Source organism: Stegodyphus dumicola, chromosome X1, assembly GCF_044657685.1.
Source record: "Stegodyphus dumicola isolate Sdum_Otavi_A_Nest chromosome X1, ASM4465768v1".
NCBI classification, from domain to species: Eukaryota; Metazoa; Arthropoda; class Arachnida; order Araneae; family Eresidae; genus Stegodyphus; species Stegodyphus dumicola.
This window is the reverse complement of record NC_140780.1, coordinates 104306635-104325841: the sequence shown is the minus strand read 5'-3', so window position 1 is coordinate 104325841 and position 19207 is coordinate 104306635. Positions and strand designations below refer to the sequence as shown.

At 31.9% G+C, this 19207-nt stretch overlaps 1 protein-coding gene across 3 annotated transcripts in view; it reads right to left on the bottom strand.

The window, feature by feature from the left end:
- htt (huntingtin) overlaps positions 1 to 19207 on the bottom strand; it is a 595026-nt gene that overhangs the window by 237788 nt on the left and 338031 nt on the right. For all 3 annotated transcript variants that reach the window (XM_085807902.1, XM_085807903.1, XM_085807904.1), the window contains exons 29-30: positions 7255 to 7377; positions 6589 to 6812 (exon numbers count right to left, since the gene is read on the bottom strand). In XM_085807902.1, the coding sequence (XP_085664028.1) occupies positions 6589 to 6812; positions 7255 to 7377 (347 nt within the window). The remainder of the gene's footprint in view (positions 1 to 6588; positions 6813 to 7254; positions 7378 to 19207) is intronic.

Sequence of the window (19207 nt, the reverse complement as noted above, 5' to 3'; positions counted from 1 at the left end):
TATCAACTAGAAAAAGATAATTATTAAATATATATATATAAATCTACAGAAATTAAAACTAAGCAAACTACGCACGATGAAAGCAAGAGAAAAAAAGGGTCTACTCTCGCTGAAAATAAAATAGCTAAGTGAAAACAAAGCACCGGGATCTTCAAAACCAAAAACAATAAAAACAAACATAAATAAATCTGCGTTCTCAGCCTTTCCCATGTTTGAAGCACGAGAGCCACCAGAGTTGGTTGAAAGTCGAGGCCACGTCTAAGGAGATAACACACGTGTGGAGACCTCGCTGCTTGTTATAGTGCATTTGCTCTTGTAAATTGTGAAGAGCCTCGATGGTGCTCTTTCCCTTTGTGAAACCGTATTGCACTTTTATCATGAGGTGGTTTTTCTCCAGGTGGAAAGTGGAACATCTGGTTATTAGTTTGTCTAGGACTTTTCAACAGGTGGAGAGAAGACAGATAGGTCTATTATGCGTTCGGATACTTACTGTCTTTGCCCTCTTTTTTTGAAAAGAATAAGCTCAGCATTCTTCCAGGCATCTGGAAAGTAGCCTTTTTGAAGGCATGCATTAAAGAGATATGCTAGTTGGTCTTCATTTGCAATTCGCAACTCTTCAGCGAAGTCTATATTGAGTTTGTCCAAGCCTGGGGCTTTGCCCCTTTTGGTAGTTTCTATGATCTTTCGAATTTCTGTGGTAGTGAAGAGGGGATCATTTGTGGTGTTTGGAGGGCTGCTTGCTGATCTTCTTATCTCCCTGTGATGTGGGGGTATCTTCGTCTTGAGTATCGTTGGGAAAGTGATATTGATAATTTCTATAATAGTGTCTTCAACTGATGTGGGTGTCCCATCTAGTTTGAGTATTGAGCTTAGTTGTAGGGGTCCTAGACATTTGCCCTTAATGATATCATAGTATTATCCGAACGGGGAAGAGATATGAAGATTTTCCCAGAATATGTCAAAGGAGGCTCCTTTGGCTTCTAAGATCTTTCGTCTATAAATAGCTTGTTCCCTTTTGTAGATGACTCTGTTTTTGGTGCGCATGTCTCCTGAGGTGCGATGGTACCGCAGCCTAAAGGCTTGTACCTTTTTTCTTATAATCGTGAGCTCCTGATTCCACCTTGGATTGCTTCTATAGTGATTGTTGTTTTTATTTGACTTACCGACTTTTTTAGTGTTCTCATAATTTTCATGAATGAGTTTTGTGGTGATCTCTATGTGCTTATTTATTCCCATGACGGTATGTGGTAGTGAAACTGCAGAATATTGTTCTGTGAGTTTTTGCCTGAATGTCATCCAGTCTATATGACTTAGTTTCATCTTGTTGGTGTTTTTTCTCTGTAAGTCTACATTATCGATGTCATATTGGACATAGTTATGGTCACTAAGGTTTGCTTCCTCCTGGACTTTCCAATTTGAAATTTCAATTGGATTTTCTTTCCGAAATAAAAGTGAGATCAATCCACAAGCTACCCCTGGAACCAGAGAAGGTAGGAGGGCTATCAGGGTTGTTAATGACGGCTAACCTCGTGGCTGCTAGCAATTCACAGATTTTGAAACCTCTTGGGTCTGGCTCGGTGGGACTCCAAATTGGGTGTTTTCTGATGAAGTCCCCGCTGATTATAACTGAGATAGAATCATTTGTTTTGATTAAGTTCTTTAGCGAGGCCAATATAGGCTCAATTTCCTGTGATGGAGGGCAGTAGACAGAAACAACCAGGAAAGAGTGGTTTCCTTCGATTCGCACTGTTGTGATGTTATCTGTGCTAATGACCTCTAAGGCAGGGAGTGCCTGGTCCATAAGAATGATTGCTGTTTTGGCATTTTGTGTTGCGTAGAATTTTCCGAATCTTGTGGGGAATCCTCGAAGATGATAGGGTTCCTGTGTAGATACTACATTTATATCTTTATTTTGTTCTAAATGTTCTCTTAAGTATGTAGTTGCACCCCAAGAGTGCTGTAGGTTTATCTGAAGAACTTGGATTTTACTCATAATTTATTTTTTGTTTGTATTTCTGTAACTCTCTTAAGTAGCATGCACATTTTCTGTCACGACTGTCATGATAGGTGTTTAACCCTGCATTAAATTTTACATTGATTTTTTGACAATTTACACAGATTGGGGATTACTTTTTGCAATCTTTTTTCTGATGGTCTTCAGATCCGCAGCTTGTACACTTCATATTTTCTGTAGAGTTTTTTTGGCAGAGTGGTTATAGCCTAGGCATTTGTAACATTGCGTGATTTGGAGGAATTCTCTAACATTATTTCTGGTCCATTGGACGTTTAGTTTCTTATTTCTCATTACTATTTTGAAAGATGTAGGGTCAATAGAAGCTACCCAGTGTTTCCCAAATTTTCCGTTCATTGAAAGGAGAATGTTAATATTTGCGTTTTCCAGTCTCTATTCTGGGTAACTAAGTTTTCCTGTAGTTCTTCCTTATTTAGATCTTTTTTGATGTTATATAAAACTATCTTAGAGTTTGTTTTCTGCGGTCGTTTGGTCTCAACTATGGTTTTTAACTGTGTGTTTTCCTGAATGGCTTCTTCTAATAAGTCTAAATCCTCTTTTTTGTTGACATGTATTAAAACTCCTCCTTTCCTAACTGCTCTGATGCCTATGTTGATTTTTGCAGGGTTTATGTTTTTCACTATTTTGTCTTGCACTTCGTCGGATGTTAGTTTCTTATTGGGATAGAGAAAGTTAACGTATTCTTGTTCCTGTTTATTATTGTTTTTTTGAGTTATTGCTCTAGAAGCAGAGAGTCGTCTTTTTGCTATACTAGCGTATGTTGGTTTTTCCATTGCTACTATCCCTTTTACATAGTCCTTAATGTTTTTGGTCTGCTCAAGCTGACCTTCTAGTTTGACTATTCTACAGTTTTTATCAGTAACAAGGTTAAGAACTTTCAGAAAGTGGTATTTGATCTTTTTACTTGCTTTTTTGGATATTTTGTATGTGGCTAATAAGCTGTCAAGTTCAGTGGCATAATCAAGCACTTCTTGTACTCTATTTAGTGTCATCTTTTGTCAGAATGTGCTTATTTGGCATTTGTGAAATGACCTGTTCTGTTGAAGAAATATCCTCATTTGTCCTGCTCTGTTGGTGGAGTGGTGGCCGACTGCTTTTTGCTGTCAGAGCATACTTGCCTCTTTGGCTCTGTATTATTACAATGAGCCATTTTGCTTTGTGCTTGTATATGAGATGGCTGCCAAGAAGCAATACTGCATAAACACAACAATTAGGCTTAACCAAGAAGAAAAAAACCATGTGCTTCAGCACTTATCACAGAAATGAATATGTAATTTTATAACAATTCACTTATTTCTGTATGTGAATTTGAGAAGTAACAGAAATACACATTTGAATTGCAAAGAATCAGAAGGTATGAAAAATGTGCAGTGGCCTTGCAGAGACTCAAACCATGGGCCTCTTGAACATGTGTTGAGTATGCTTCCAATTAAACCCCGAAGGCAAGCGGAAAGGAGGGAAAAAATATCTTATAACTCTAATTTAATAAACTATAAGAAGTATTTGCTTTTTATTTAAAGAAAAGATCTCTTACTTGTGATAAATGATTAAACCATCAATTTTTGAATGTAATTCATTAAGTAGTTATGCTACGTTTTGCTCCAAAATCTTCAACAAATTTTAACTGAATATTTTTGCTCCAGCTGCATCGTAATAAGACAATTTAATATTTTATTCTTAAAGAATCTTGCACTGTTTATATGATTAATTTAAAAATAGCACATAGAAGCCATTTCATTGAGGGGGGGAACAAAATTTTTTAAAAATATTTTTGGAAATTGGGCAATTTTATTAAATATGTACTACACAACTTATATACTATTTTATGCTATTTTTGTAACAAATACATTTTTTATTTATGATATTTTATACGAATAAAATTGTTTTTAGAATAAATATTTATCCCTGAATGCTAAGAACTGATCTAAATGGAACATGAGTAGCAAGTGCACACACTGGGAATGCATAAAAAAGTACTAATGTAGTACATAGAAATATATACTGCGAAAAAAAAGGGCGGCAGTTCTATATCTCCCGTTCTACTCGGTCGATTGACAAAATTGAAATTGTGTTTTTCATGTCTCGAAAGCGTGATTTAGGATATGTATTAGATTTATATATAACGTTGTTCTAATATCAGAAAAAGTCCGCTAAAATAATACACCAATTTTTTTTTCCATATTTTGATTCTACGACTCAAATTATGCAAAACTACCAGATTATGTAAAAATCGCACGAGTACTTTTTGAAAAATTAGCTCTCAAAATTTTAGCTCCACAATGTTAATTCAGTTAGGTATATATTTATTAATCTCTCTTTTTTATTAATTGTATTTGATTCTTCCTTTCACATTTCGAAATTGAGGTTCATTCCAAATAAAATTCCCCCAATTTTTTATGATTTATTTTTAAAATTTGTATTTAAAATTAATTTTTATATATTTTTCAAAAAAAATTGTGAATTACAATCTATAAAATGTTTACCATATCTTAAAGCAGACGTATTTCTAAGCATGCCTGCAAAGTGCAGTTCCCCAAGTGAATTATTTTTGCCGAAAACTGAAAAAATTGCAGGAGGATAAATTTTTGAATTTCTCTGTAAATTTCACACCAAATTTTACAAAATTTAATATCTAGGCATAATTTGAGTCGTAAAATCAAAGTATGGAAAAAATGGTATTTAATTTCAGAAAAAGTCCAATTTTGTGTCAAAATACCTATGTTAGAATAGTGATATATATAAAACTAATATATATCCCAAGTCAAGCTTTCGAGACATGAAAAATGCAATTTGAATTTTGTCAATCGCCCCAGTAGAACAGGAGATATAGAACTGTCTCCCCTTTTTTTTGCACAGTGTACATTCTATAAACACAGCTGTAATATGCACCAGTTTAGCACGCCATATAGAAAATACCTTGTAGCACATGGGAATGTTTTGAAAAATACTAGTCTTGCACGTTTTAATGTACATTCTCAGAATACAGTTGCAACATGCATCCCTTCAGCACATCATGTAAAAAGTACTTTACAGCACATGCTGGGAATGTTTTGAAAGGTATCTATATAAAATGTTTTAAAGTATGTTCTAAGAGCATGGTTGTAACCTGCACCACTTAAGTACATCATGCAGAATGTACTTTATCATACATGTTGGGAACATTTTGAAAAGTACCAGCATTGTACGTTTCAACGTATGTGCTAACAAGATGATTGTAACACACACCACTGTAGCACATGCAACATTCTAAATGCACAGAACACCATCAGAAAATTAATGACGTTTTCTCAAAATTCTGGTGTTACTTGGGTAGTGACAATGAAGACAGCTGAAGGTAAGGTAAAATTTTTCTTCATTCATTTTTAGAAGTTTTCCAATTCATCTAGGCAATAATTGTTTAATGAAGAAATTTTGAATATGCACTACATGAAACCAGCTGCTGATATTTCACTGAATATATTCAGACTAAAATTACACACCCTACAGCATTTAACATTATCCAAAATAGGCCATTTTAAAAACAGGAAAACACATTTATCATATGCAGAAATAAATGCAACTCAACATAGATAAATCATAGTATCAAATTCACAAAAGAGCATATTTCTTCAATATAACATATTAGATATTCAATGCAACATATTATAGATGATAATTAAGGCATTGCTATCATCTCCAATGATGGAACTTAGATTGCTCTATGCAGCATTCACAATCTTCTCATGAACTGCATTTTTAAGGCTGTCAATGTCAAGGGGATATGAATGAATTCTTGAGCTTTTCCCCCATTAAACATTTGCTGCAGTAAACTTCATGGAAATCAATTACAGATCACTAAACTACGGAAAAAGTTGATCAGGAAAATCAATAGACAATTTTATGGAAGTATTTTGTAGAGTCATTGGGTTGATTGTAAGCAGAAAAGATGAAAAATATGCAACCGCCTTTGCCGGGAATCGAACCACGGACCTCTGGAATACCGGCCCAGCATGCTACCATTACACCACGAAGGCACGCTAGGGAAGTGGGAGAAATACCTTATAATTTGATAGCTTAAATTTTCACTCAGCTCTACCTGGCATGAAGTCTTAAAACAGAAATTCATTAGGAGATTGCAGATGTTATAAATGACCCTCAACTGATTCATGGAGGATACTTCCAAGACATTGCATTGAAGTAATGAGACATGTTTAATGAATCCATGGCAATGACTTACCTAACAGTGTTTCACTGTATTTAGTGTTGAGTACAATATGTGTCAGGCTACTTTGAAAATGAGTAACTGCACCTTGTATATTAATCATTTAAACAAATTAGCATCAAACTATTGTTAAATTCAATTTTCTGAAAGACACAATTTAGAATTTTCAAATAATATTTAGAATTTATATGCAAAAATGATACAGGTAGTGTGGTTGATATGATGCACAAGACTGAAAAAACACAGAAACTAAATTCTACTAAATTCTGATAAGTGCTTTTTAAATCTATTTCCTTTAATACTATTTTTTTTTCAAGGTATACAACAAAACATTAATTAAAATTTGAAAACTTACCTTGCAAATGTTATGCTTGGTGAGAGGGAGCTATCAAAAATAGAACTTTCAGCTTGTTCATTTTCACATCTGAAGCAAGGAGAAAGGCCTAACTTATATATCCTAATAGTTATACCCATATCAGATAAACGAGATAAAACAGCTTCTTCATTTGCTTGACTTATCAACACTCGAAGAACAGTCAAAACCATACACATCCATTTGTGCATATTGGACAGCATGTTCTAGAAACATTAATGCAAAGTTAATCAATGTTTTAAAAATTAAGTAAAAATAAACATGCCCCCAAATACTATTACTTACGAACATAATAAGTATGAATTCTGCCCTGTATCACAAAAATTGCAATAAAGCAAGTCTTCTGAAACACACATCTATGCTTAAAAATATGCCATCAAGTATTTTAAAGTAACAGCATAATGAAATTTTGATGTGAAAAAAGAAAAACTTGCCACATCCATTTTTACTTGTACTTCAAATGGAAAACTTCAATACACAAATGGTAACAAATACAACACATTAAATGTAACACTTAAGGAAAAAAAAAAAAAAAAAAAAAACCAGTTTTATGACAAAAGTTTTTTATTACGCCACAAACTTCTTTTAATTACCAAAAAACATACATACAATTCATATGGAATAAATATGAATAATCTGTTAACTTACTAAATCTTTTGGTTGTGAAAAGAGAGCTTTTAAAAGAATGTCAACAGGCCTAAAAACATTGGAAGCTACTGTTTCCAAAAGTTTATGTAAAATGTTCAACTGAAATTGATTTTCAATCTGGATCTGAAACAACAAAAAATATTGTGGACTCTTCCTTGACTTTTATTTAACCAGGGCAATTTTACACATGAATAAAAGCATATATCACACTTCTAAATATTAAAAAACATATAAAGTAAGTAAAATTACATATAAGAAAAAGAGTTATTAGAACAGTTACAAACTGCATAAGAACATGCAGTAAAACCAGTCATGACCACGATCTCACCATTTTCAGATAACAGATCCCACATAATTATAGGAAGCCTTATAGGCAATGCATTTGAAAATGTCTACAAGCACTTTTCAGAAAAAATAATGAAACTTAATCTATAGTACATGTTTGGTTTTATTTATTAGATTACGGTAAAACACTGGAGGGCTATCTGTTTAAGAGAAGGTATGCCTTCGTGGAGGACTTTCTAAGGGTAAATGGCTCATATACACATTACACATGGGCAAAACCACAGAAAGCCCATGCAGTTAGCCTATTTTCCAGAATTTGAACCTTGGACCGAACTACCAGTGTTCAATGACTTTACTGCTCAGCCACTGATGGGACTAGAGCTACAAAACATAAATATTATTTAAATTCATCAAACTGCCAAGCAACTCCAAAATTGTGTCATTAGCAAAGGTTGTCCAACTGACAAGATTATTGCGTAAAAGTTGGCAAAAAAGTTTGAGGACAACATCAAAATGCAGGTTTAAGCCTGATCATTTGGTACCATGGTTTATTAGAAAGAGATAAGCAGCCAAAAGCGAGCTAATGTACATCAGATCTTGCTTTGAATACATCAAGATTTTTGGTAATAAGAGACATCAGTTCTCTACAAAAATGGTCAAATATTATCCAGCTATATATATATTTTCTGCCCCAGCAAATCTCTAGGACACACCACAAAACAAGGATTATATCCACAAAAGGTTCTACCAGGCATCTGGTAGGATCTATTCAAAGTTCCTACAAGAGCCCCAAATATTAAATGGCGAGATAGCACTACCTGAGTTAGATCATTTTTGCAATGAATTGAGGAAAAAATGCTTATCACTTGCAAATCATAACAGAGTGGCATCATGCGATGGCAACACAAAATTTCATACATCTGTTTGAGACTCAAAGAAAGGTACAGGAGTATGGCTGAGAGATCATACCAAATCATCATATGCAATGATTATTGCTCCAGGAGAAAAACCGTCTTATTTCAGTTATTAAATAATTTTCTTTAGGGTCACAAATATGACAATATAGAAAATTTTACTAAAAACTGGTTCCACAACAGAGAAGAGTTTTACCAGAGAGGAAGTATTGTCTAATAAAAGGCTGAAATAAATAATAATGGAAAATCTTGCAAACTGAAAACCAATATACATGTTCGATAAATTATTTCACTAAAAATGCAAGACCATTTTCAAAGATCCAATATATTTAAACAAATTTTCAGGTCACATAATTTTTTTCATTCTTCTTTGAACACAAATTCATTTTGCAAAGTAAAAATAAATGCAATTCCAATTTTTGTCACACTTTTTTTTGATGTTATCTCTTTAGGAAAAAAGAAGTATTTTTATAAATAAATTTCATACGCAAAGTAAAAATAAGTATTTAAAAAAAGATCACGCTTTGATTAGAACTGCGAAACTTTTGTCTATAATGGCAACACATTATTGCTCTGCCATGCAATACTTTCGCATTTACATGAAATTAATAATATATATTTTACTTAGACCGTATTTTCTTTATTTCTGAAGGCAAGCTGCAAAATGAGATTGCTTTTAAAGTACTCTATAACTGTGTGAAGTTTGGGAAAACCATACACTGTACTTGTACAAAATAATTTAACAATGGTTATATAATACAGTACAGTACAGTACAAAGTCTGTAATCCAGATGTCCATTATCCGGAATGATCTATGATCCAGACCTCAAAGCCACAAACTTTTTTTTGTATGCTTTACGCATGCGTGTAATGCATTTATGCATGGGCGTTAATGGGCATTTATGCATGTGCATTGGGAGGATGTGCCACCAGATATGTAAAAACATGCTTGGCATAATTTATGGCTAGTTACCATATTTCATAGTGAGGATGATTAAGATGATAGCCACGAATTTGAAGGTTTTCAGACATCACAAACTAAAGGTGAAATTTTCCAGTTATTGGATTTTGTAAAGAAATGCAGAGAAGCGGTAATAAATGAAGATGATATAACAGAAGTTTTTCATTGCAACGACAATGCCCCAATCGTCAATCAATTAACGGACAGCAAAATCTGTAGCATGGTTCTAGATCCAGAAAATACCGCTTCCGATGGTGAAGAAAGTGACAGAGAGATTATTGAAAATGAAAAAATTTCGATTGACAAGTTAGTCAGTATTCTCGACACAGCAATTACAGGACTTGAACAGTGGAAATTTGAACTTAACAAGAAATTATGTCTGTTTATAGAATTAAAGAGAAAGTATTAGCACAAGAAAGGAAGCAACTTAAACAACTTACATTGAAAGAAATGTTTAATAAAGTAAACAAATAAATATTAAATCTTTTTTTTTTGTAAATTTTGATACCCTTTAGATCATAATTGCATAATTTCTGCATGCCATCTTACCAGATTTAAATTGATGATTTTTAATCCGGAAAAACCCCTAATCCAGAATGGCTGAAATTCCGACAAGTCCGGATTACAGACTTTGTACTGTATATGATTTATATGCAAACTAAATCTATTATCAACCGAAAATAAATATACAGAAGTTTATTTATCATGTGAGCATTTTTCATATTATTTGTTTAAAGAATAATTATTTAAGAAAAAATTCTTCTGCAAATAAAAAAATAATGTGCAGAAAAGGATGACTTGTCTTCTGCTCTATAAGTAAAATTTGTACATTAAGAATAACGACTTAGAAAAAAATATTCATTTACTCAAATTTTTGTCGCACATTATTTTTTATGTCTTCACTTAGCTTTTTATCCTGTGGGACAGTTAAAACGTATAACTCAATTTCAAAAACACATACACACACACACACACACACACACACACACACAAAAAAAAAAAAAAAAAAAAAAAAAAAAGGAACTGCATATTCAGTTTGGCTTTTGTTAGGAAATGGACAAAAAATCTCATCACTAATAACACTATCAACAAGGCACCAAAGGAAAACTATTTTCTAATAAAAGAGGAGTTAGACAATGCAAACAACTAACCCCAACACTACAATCAAAGTTAGTCCATCTGAACTGGCTTACCCTCAGACTGCTTTAATCACACGAAGCTGGTATGAGTAGAACATAATAAATAAGGTTACACTAAAATTTTTTAAACACTTTCATTAATTTTTCTTATTTTGGTGGTCCTTTTTCTGATTCTACAATTTAATTTTCCTTAACTTAAACAGTGCTTCAACTCTAAAGGACTTACCAAAATTAAAGGTTAAGATAATAGTTTAAAATAATTTTAGCTGGCAGCACATTATATTCAGCACACTGCTTTACAGCTCCTTTACCTTCTCCTTTACTAGTATTAAAAAATTACTTTTATTTGCCTCACAGCACAGCCTGGAATTTCATCATACTCCCAATGAGAATGTCTATATGAAGAAGACATAAACATACAGTCAGAATTTGGCAAAAATCATGAAAATAAGGTGCTATTCACTTGCAATCATAAATATAATGATAATAAATTTGACAAGGCCTTTCGTAAAATTCTAAGCAACTCCCAAATCTTTACAATTCTGAAAAGCAACCATATGAACATAATTCAGACCAAGGCTTGATTTCTAAAATTAGAAGTGCCATATGAATGCTGCTGAGGAGTGAAGAACAAATTTATAAACTAACAACATAGAAATTAAAAATACTGATTAATTAAGTAAAATGAAAATCTTATATCAGTAATAAGTAGTCAAATCATAAAACAATACATAATAAAAAATTAAATGCAATTATTAAAACATGTGAAAGATGAATAAATTAATAATAATATACAGTATCTGTACATACAATAAAAGGAAGAGTCTGGCTGTGTGTGTGTGTCGTTCTTTCATGCTGAAGTAAGCTAATGGACCCAGGGCTATGCAATTTGGTACATAGGTGCACCTAGACAAGAGCCAGTGCCCCTCGAAATGATTTTTTCAAAATTTGAATGAGATTTTTTTTTTATTTTTATGTTTTTTTTTTTTGATGAAATTGCATCAAATTGATAATCCTCCCTCATTATATCAGCAATAATAGCATGCAGCCATTGTTGCTGATATATCACTGTTTCCACTCAGAAATATGAGTGTGATAATTCTGTAAAGTTCTTTAATTTAGTATTTCTCTTGGGCACTGGATGTTTGTTATGAGAAGGTAATGGGAAGTTGGTTAATTTATTTATTAGGATAAATAATATTTGTGTTAAGTGATATTGCTTATTTCATGGTAATTTTTTTATTAAGTTTTGCATTGTAAAATTCTGTGCAGTTTTTAAATTTAATGTTTGGTGTTCCCTTTAGAAATTTTTCTGGTACATTTAAAAGCCAGATGAAGGCTGGCTGCATAGCAGTTAGTTCAGGATAAAGGGCAGATACATATTTTGAATAGTGCTCTCTGCAGTTAGATAAACTTGCATTTCTTATTATGGTTTTAATCCATTTAAAGCTTTCTTGAATAAATGGGTAGGGGAAACAAAAATATTTCAGTATGGGGAGAGAGAAGTTCTTGTCTATCTGCTTAAACTTTTTTCCACTGTAATCGAGACATGCATCACTGTCAATGGCCAAAAAGAACTAAAAAAAAAAAAAAAAAAAAAAAAAAAAAAAACCCATTTTGTGAAACTATTATAGAAGAATTAAGTGACAGTGCTGTCATAATTCAAAACGTATTGGACCTTAGGTAATAAAAAAAAAAGCAGAGTGTTAAAGAAAAGGATTCACCTGAGATCACATGGTGTGAGGCTAGTGAAGTGTAACATGCATTTGCAAAATTTGTTGAAAAAGCTAAGAAATGTAATTCTGGACAAGTTACGAACATACATATTCTATAGAATAATTGTTTTTCCTAAAAAAAGAGCACAATTTATTAAGTGAATAGATATTTGAACTTTATTCATACACACTTTATGCATTGGTATTGATGACTTTGTAGAGCTATTACAATTTTTGAAGCTGCAAATGTGAAAGCTTCATCAAGAATTGAACTTCAGAACTTCTGATCACCAGCCCAATGTCATACCAGTAACATCAACCACAAAAATATGCCACGGGGAAGGTAAAAATTCTTTATATTCTTCCCTATCTAAAGGGCAGATGAGAAGGGATGAGATTCCGTCATCAGATCTTCATGGTGACAAATTATCATCTAGCACAGTTTAGTTGGTTCAAATGGACATCGCACACCTTTCTCTTACATACATTTTGCTTCAGATGGTTTTTCACTGCTGAACTTTATGCTGTGTATTTTGCTGTATTATATAATACAGAAGTAATGCATTTTGCTATGCCATATATATTTTATTATAATATTTCAGATTTAATATAACAAAACTATAAAATACTCGGAACAAAACTGAAATAAAATATGAACTCTTTGCCAAACAGTATTTTTATTAATTAAGACACAATAACAAGCCGAATAAATACTAATTCAGAAGTCAAACAACAAAAATCAGCGTTATATTTACAAAATTTTCACAGGACTAGTTTCGATGGTTTTACCGAACCACCATCCTCAGCTGCAAAACCGCAAATGAACAAGATAGGAAATAATGATTAGATAAGATAAGAAAGCCTGGACAAGAATAAGCACGTGGCACCATCTGTTGGTGAAACCAGAACTAAAACATGATTTCTTTAAAGGCCGACGGAAAATTTGGATTGGAATTAGGATTGTTAACTAGAACAGAAAGAGTTTTATGAATGTGAAATGCCTCTAGAAAATCCAGTTCTCCAATGGAAGATGTTTTTTGAATAATTTTGGCAGCAGAAAAATTGAAAGTGTGATTTTCGGACCAACAATGTTGAATGAGTTCATTGATAGCTTAAAAACAGAGTTTGGCCACAAAGAGCTACTTGTAGAGTATTATTTTTGAGAACTGCTATCATTCATCGTAAAAATGCTATGAATGTGAAAGCAAAGATGAATACTAAGCAGCTGTATGACAGATTACATTTGAGGTCACATTTGAGGTCATACATAGTCACATTTGAGGTCTTCAGAGTCCATTGGCATAACCACTGACAAGTATGCCTCCATATTATTCCCATCAGTGGAATTATTCAATCCTGAAAATTTGTTAAGGGTTTGTTTACATACTCCAATGATCAATAAAGAAGAAAAGCCTCTTATGGGCAATAAACTATCTCAGTTATTGTTTTTTCTTTGCAAAGTTGTAGGTGAAGAATAAATTTCTTTATCCAAAGCCGGTTTCAAGTAAATACAGTTTCACATTAAATATGGTCATATTTTCATCCTAACGGCTAGGGTACTAAAGTTATGAAACCTACTTGTGTATTTTGGGGCAGAACAAATATTCTCAAGATTGTTTAAACACCTAAAAATGTCTTTTAAGAACAAAAAGGATATTTTAAGCTAAAACAAAGCCTGTTTTGTATACTTGAGAATTGAGTATTACTTGGAAAAACTGCAAGGCTAATATTTGATATAAAATTCGAGTAAAGTCTAATGTTGATAAGATTAATTCAAAGATTTCTCAGATTGATGAAAATATGTTGTCTACACAAACCTAAACAGAAGTTCTACAAACTCTGCTTGTGTCCACTGAAGCAAATGGGAAGAAAAAAACAGTAAAAGCTTTATTTGACATGGGATCATTGTCATTCTATGTTCTTAAATCTACCATGAATCAAATGGGGGTGAGAGCTCAATTAAATGAAAATTTAACACATGTTGTATTTGGTGATATTAGCTCTAGAAAACAACATAAATGCTACAAAGTGAGTAATTTAAACAGAATTTCTCTTTTCAAACCCAAGTTCAGGAGCAGCAGGCTATTTGTGAATACATTACTCGTGTTTAAGAAGGACCTTGGTTGGTTGAATTACAGGATAAAGCATCAGTCTTACTGATGTAGGAAAAGACTCACTACATATCGAACTTGCGGCTGGAGCTGACTATGCTGGATGTCTTTACACTGGGAATGTATTCCACTATTATCAGATCTTGTTGCAGTACAGACACTACTCGGGACGGTTATGGGCAAGATAAACACTTGAATTTCATGTCAAAATATTTTATTTTTGATAACCAGTATACTAATCCACAGCAATAATTTAGAGAATTTGTGGAAATCAGACGCTTTATGCATAACTGATCCCAGTGAAAGCAAGTCTGTCTAGAATTCGAAATGGCTGTATTGGATCAATTTCATAGGACCTTGAAAAAAATGGCAATGGCAGATATGAAATCCTTTTGCAATGGGTCAATGGTCAGAACAAATTACCACTCAATAAGGACACTGCTCAGAAAAAAAATGCTCTTAACTACAAAGAAACTTAAGACCGTTTTGAAGACTATAATGTGGCAATCCAAGGCTGGTTACAATTGGGAGTGGTCGAAGAAGTGGGAAATAATGAAACAGAGAGGAATATACACCACTTTCCACATAATAACAACCAAAAGGTGGTAGGACTGTGATGTACATTGCACATTGCAACTGTACTGTAAATGTATCTGTATCTAGGCAACTGTTCTAGAGAATATTTTTTTCCCTAGTAGAATTTATGTATCATGACTTGTAATAAACCTGTGGAGCTAAATAAATGCAGTTGTTCAGTGAAATGGGTTTATCAGGAGAAAGTATATTAGCAATCTATCCGTTTCCAACATCAAGTTCTAAAAATTCACAAGTTTCTTGTGAATATCATAGGGGGGGAGACTGCATGATTGATTAGGAAGTAATGATTTTATAAAATTGAAAAATGTGGAAGAAGCAGGGAATCTGTCTGTGAATCCTAATACTATAAACCGGTTGCTGAAAAAATGAAATAAATTTTAATGCCTTTTATCCTTAATTTCTTCTTATAAAAAAGTAAAATATATTTAATACTGTACTTGCTCGAAAGCAAGACCCCCTTACATTTGAAGATAAATTTTTACGAAGTAAAAATATAGGTGATTATTTGATGAAAACAGAAGTGATTCTGGTTTAAATTAAAGATAAGCTAGCAAACAAATACAATATTTTTACAATGATGTCAGGAAAAAAAAAGGAAAAGTTAGTGATAAACTGTTTAATTTTCAAGCACACTAATGACTAGTATAGTGAATCAAGCCTAAATTAAAATTACTTAGCTAGACATCACTATTACAATCAGCTGTAGTTTATATATATAACAGTTAGTAGTGTTATTTGTTTAATAGTATATAATAGTAATTATTCTATGTAACATGTTACTCAAACACCTTGCTCTCATTCTACAAGTTCATTCATCAAAACACCCATTTGTGAAGTCCTACAAATTTTAGAACAAGAGTATAGTTGAAAAGGGGTACTTATTTTTATACAGTATGTATTCTACAAAAAATGCCAAAAAGAAATTCACTGCTTTCCTTAAAATTATCTTTCTTTCTTTCTCCTGTTTCTAAATCTAAAGCTAAAGATCTTTATTCTATGATCTGAACTCTTAAATCTATGATCTTAAAATATACATAATTTTTATGTCTTAAGTTGTGCAGACTTTTCATCTTCCACTGAATAACACTGGAAAACAAGGAAAAGGGAAAAGGTTAAGCTATCAATGGGTTCATTATGTTTCAGCAATTTAATTGTACTGCTAATTATACACCAATTTTTGAAAACAGAAATATAGGTAATTTTTCGACATCTTTTCAGAAAAGCTTACATCTAAAAATATCAACATACATAATATTGTGTACAATTTCAGCACAAAATCATTATTAGATATATGATTCTCTAAACCAGCGGTTCTCAATCTTTTGACTATCTACTAAAAAAATGAGACACCTTAGTACCACCACGACATTTTACAATGAATATTTTTCAGTTTCTCAGAAATATTAATTTTTTTTTTAATTTACACAACCTCTTGGCTATTTGTATTAAATATGCACACGTAAAAATATTAGATTAAAACTTAATTACCATTTTAATTATCAAAATATAAATTATGATATTTAATTCTGAAATTTAGTGTGAAATTTGGGCCTGTTTAAGAGCGATCAATTTCTTTATGTCTGGTCTTATTTCACTTAGTTCTAACCGTAAATTAGGATTCACTTTTAATTTTGTTCTGCATTTATTTTTCAAATAGAACACGGAAGAAAACTTTTGTTCACACAAATAGCTTTTGTAAAAAGGCAATAAAAATTTAATAGCGTTTTTTTAAATGGCTTAAACCTTCAAGCACGCGTGTATGTGAAAAATTTATGACAAATTCAGTTTTTAATGCACATTTTTTGCATATCAAAGCTGAGATATCTGTAGGGCATTTCTATTCCTCCTTTCTACCCTTCACCACATCATGGAATGTGTCAATAGGAAGTCATTTGACTTTTTTTTTAACTGGGCTTTTGTGCTACGTGGCAGCTTTTTCATAAAATTTACGACACGCATGTGGTACTGTTCTGAAATTCGAAAAATATTTTTTCTCAAATATTTTGTAATTTTGTGTTATCAATTGCCACATATTATTTTAATCTGAATACATTTGGCTCTGTAAATTTTATATCAGTTTTCATGGCAAAAAAATATGTGCAACCAGCTGATTTTGCTCGGATTCTTCAAGAATTATCTGATGAAGACCAGAAAACCTTTGGATGGGAGAACAACAGCGATTTCCATTCCTTATTTTCTTTTTTTTCTATTTTTTAGAAATAAATAAAAATATTAAAGTTAGTTTAAAGTGTGTTTTTGTAACCAGTAAGAAGTAAATTTCCTTGCAGAAGTAAGTAATGCTAAACTTACTTTTTCCCTACCAAGGTGTTTTCCTTTTTTATTGTCTATACTTGTCTTTGATGAATATTAAAATTAGCTTCGATTTTAAAATATAATTATTAAATAAAAAATTTAAAATTTTCTATAATGAAATACATCATTGCATTTCCATCTCACTAACATAAGAACTTAAAAATAATTTACTTATATTTGAATGTGATATCATTTGCATTTTGCAATAATAAGACTAATATTTTATTTCTTAACAAATTTATTATCAATATTCTCTCATTTTTCATGACAACATCGGTAAAATAACGGATGTCGTAAAAAATACGACATGCGCGTGCTCGCGTAAAATTTCCAAGTGTGCGTGCTGGAAGGTTAAACTCCTTTTTTTGGTTCAGCCAAAAGTTAACAAGTGCATTATTTTTTAAATCTTCAGTTAGAGTTCAATCACAAGAAATTTCTATCAATTGTTTTCTTTCTTCCCTAGGTAAAATTTCAGTTACATTTGAAAAAATTGTTTCCTGATGCAATTTTCTTTTCATAGTCCTCGGGAAAATACACATTGATATTGTTTATCAACGAAAAACAATGATTTTTAATGCCAGATGTTAATTCTTCTTTTATTTTCAAATTATTTTTGTTTAGAAAACCTTTTAAGAGTGGTAAAATGCTTAAAATATTATTATTCAGTTCTTTGATTATTACTTTGAGTTTTTTATCATTGCATTAATTTTATCTCTAATGGTAAACAAATTAACACTTTATCCTTGTAATCCTAAATTTAATTCATTTAATTTCTAAAAATCTTAGCTAAATATGCTAAATGCACCATCCATAATTCACTAAATAAATATTTTTGCAATTCAAATTTTGAATCACAGAGAAAAATTTGAATTTCGGATAGAAGTTCAAAAAGACATTTAAAAATTTTTCCTCCATAACCACCTTACTTCAGAATGTAATAAAAACATTTTATGATAACTGCTCATCTTTTGGCATAAAATCGTAAATATTCTTGAATTTAAAGCTCAGCTTTTAATAAAATTAACAATTTTCACAACTTGATTCAAAAGAATTTCCAGGTTTTCAGAGATTGTTTTGAATAAATTTAATCAGGTGCTTCTTTCTTTATTTGAGAAGAAACACCGGAATTTTTTCCTTTTATTAAAGCCCGAGCTCCATCACTACATACGACAATGCACTTATTCCAAGGAATATCATTCTCAGACATATAATTGTCGATTACTTTGAAAATTTCATTTGCAGTTACTCTATCATGAAGAGATTCACAAAATAAATACTCTTCAGCAATTCGTTTATCTTCTTAGAAATATCTGGAAACAAATAATTGAACAATGTCCATTATCAGTACTTTAATTCAATCGCAATGCTAAACACTCACTGTGTTTTATGTTTTGAATAAGTGTCTTTTTTAAAGGAATTTGTCATTTCGTGAATTTGTCAACTTATTGTATTATTTGATAACAGAATATTAAGTTCATTAGCCGCTTTTTCGTTGAATAATGTTAAAATGATATTTTTGCCTGCTGGTAATGGAAGGTTTTCTCCAATAGTATGAGCCAATGCAGTCTTAGCAATTCTTAAGACTTGCTAGGTAACTACCTTCTAATGCCTTTTTCACTGTAGCAAACCTTTCATTACTTGCTTACCATTTTTGAACTCCGATAATTTCCTCTTAAAATATTCTTCCAATTTATCCTTTAAAATGGCTTGCTTAGATTCAAGACATCATTTTACATTCATATGTTGATTGGATAGTTCACTGGAAACAACACATTGAGGTTGATGGTCCATTTTATCGCCATTCCAAGTAAACCCAAATTATTAAGAACTTTCATTATATTTCCTAGAAACAATTTTTCTTTTCAATATTCTTAGTGCTTTTAGATTATCCTGGATCCATCACCTGTGAATCAACACG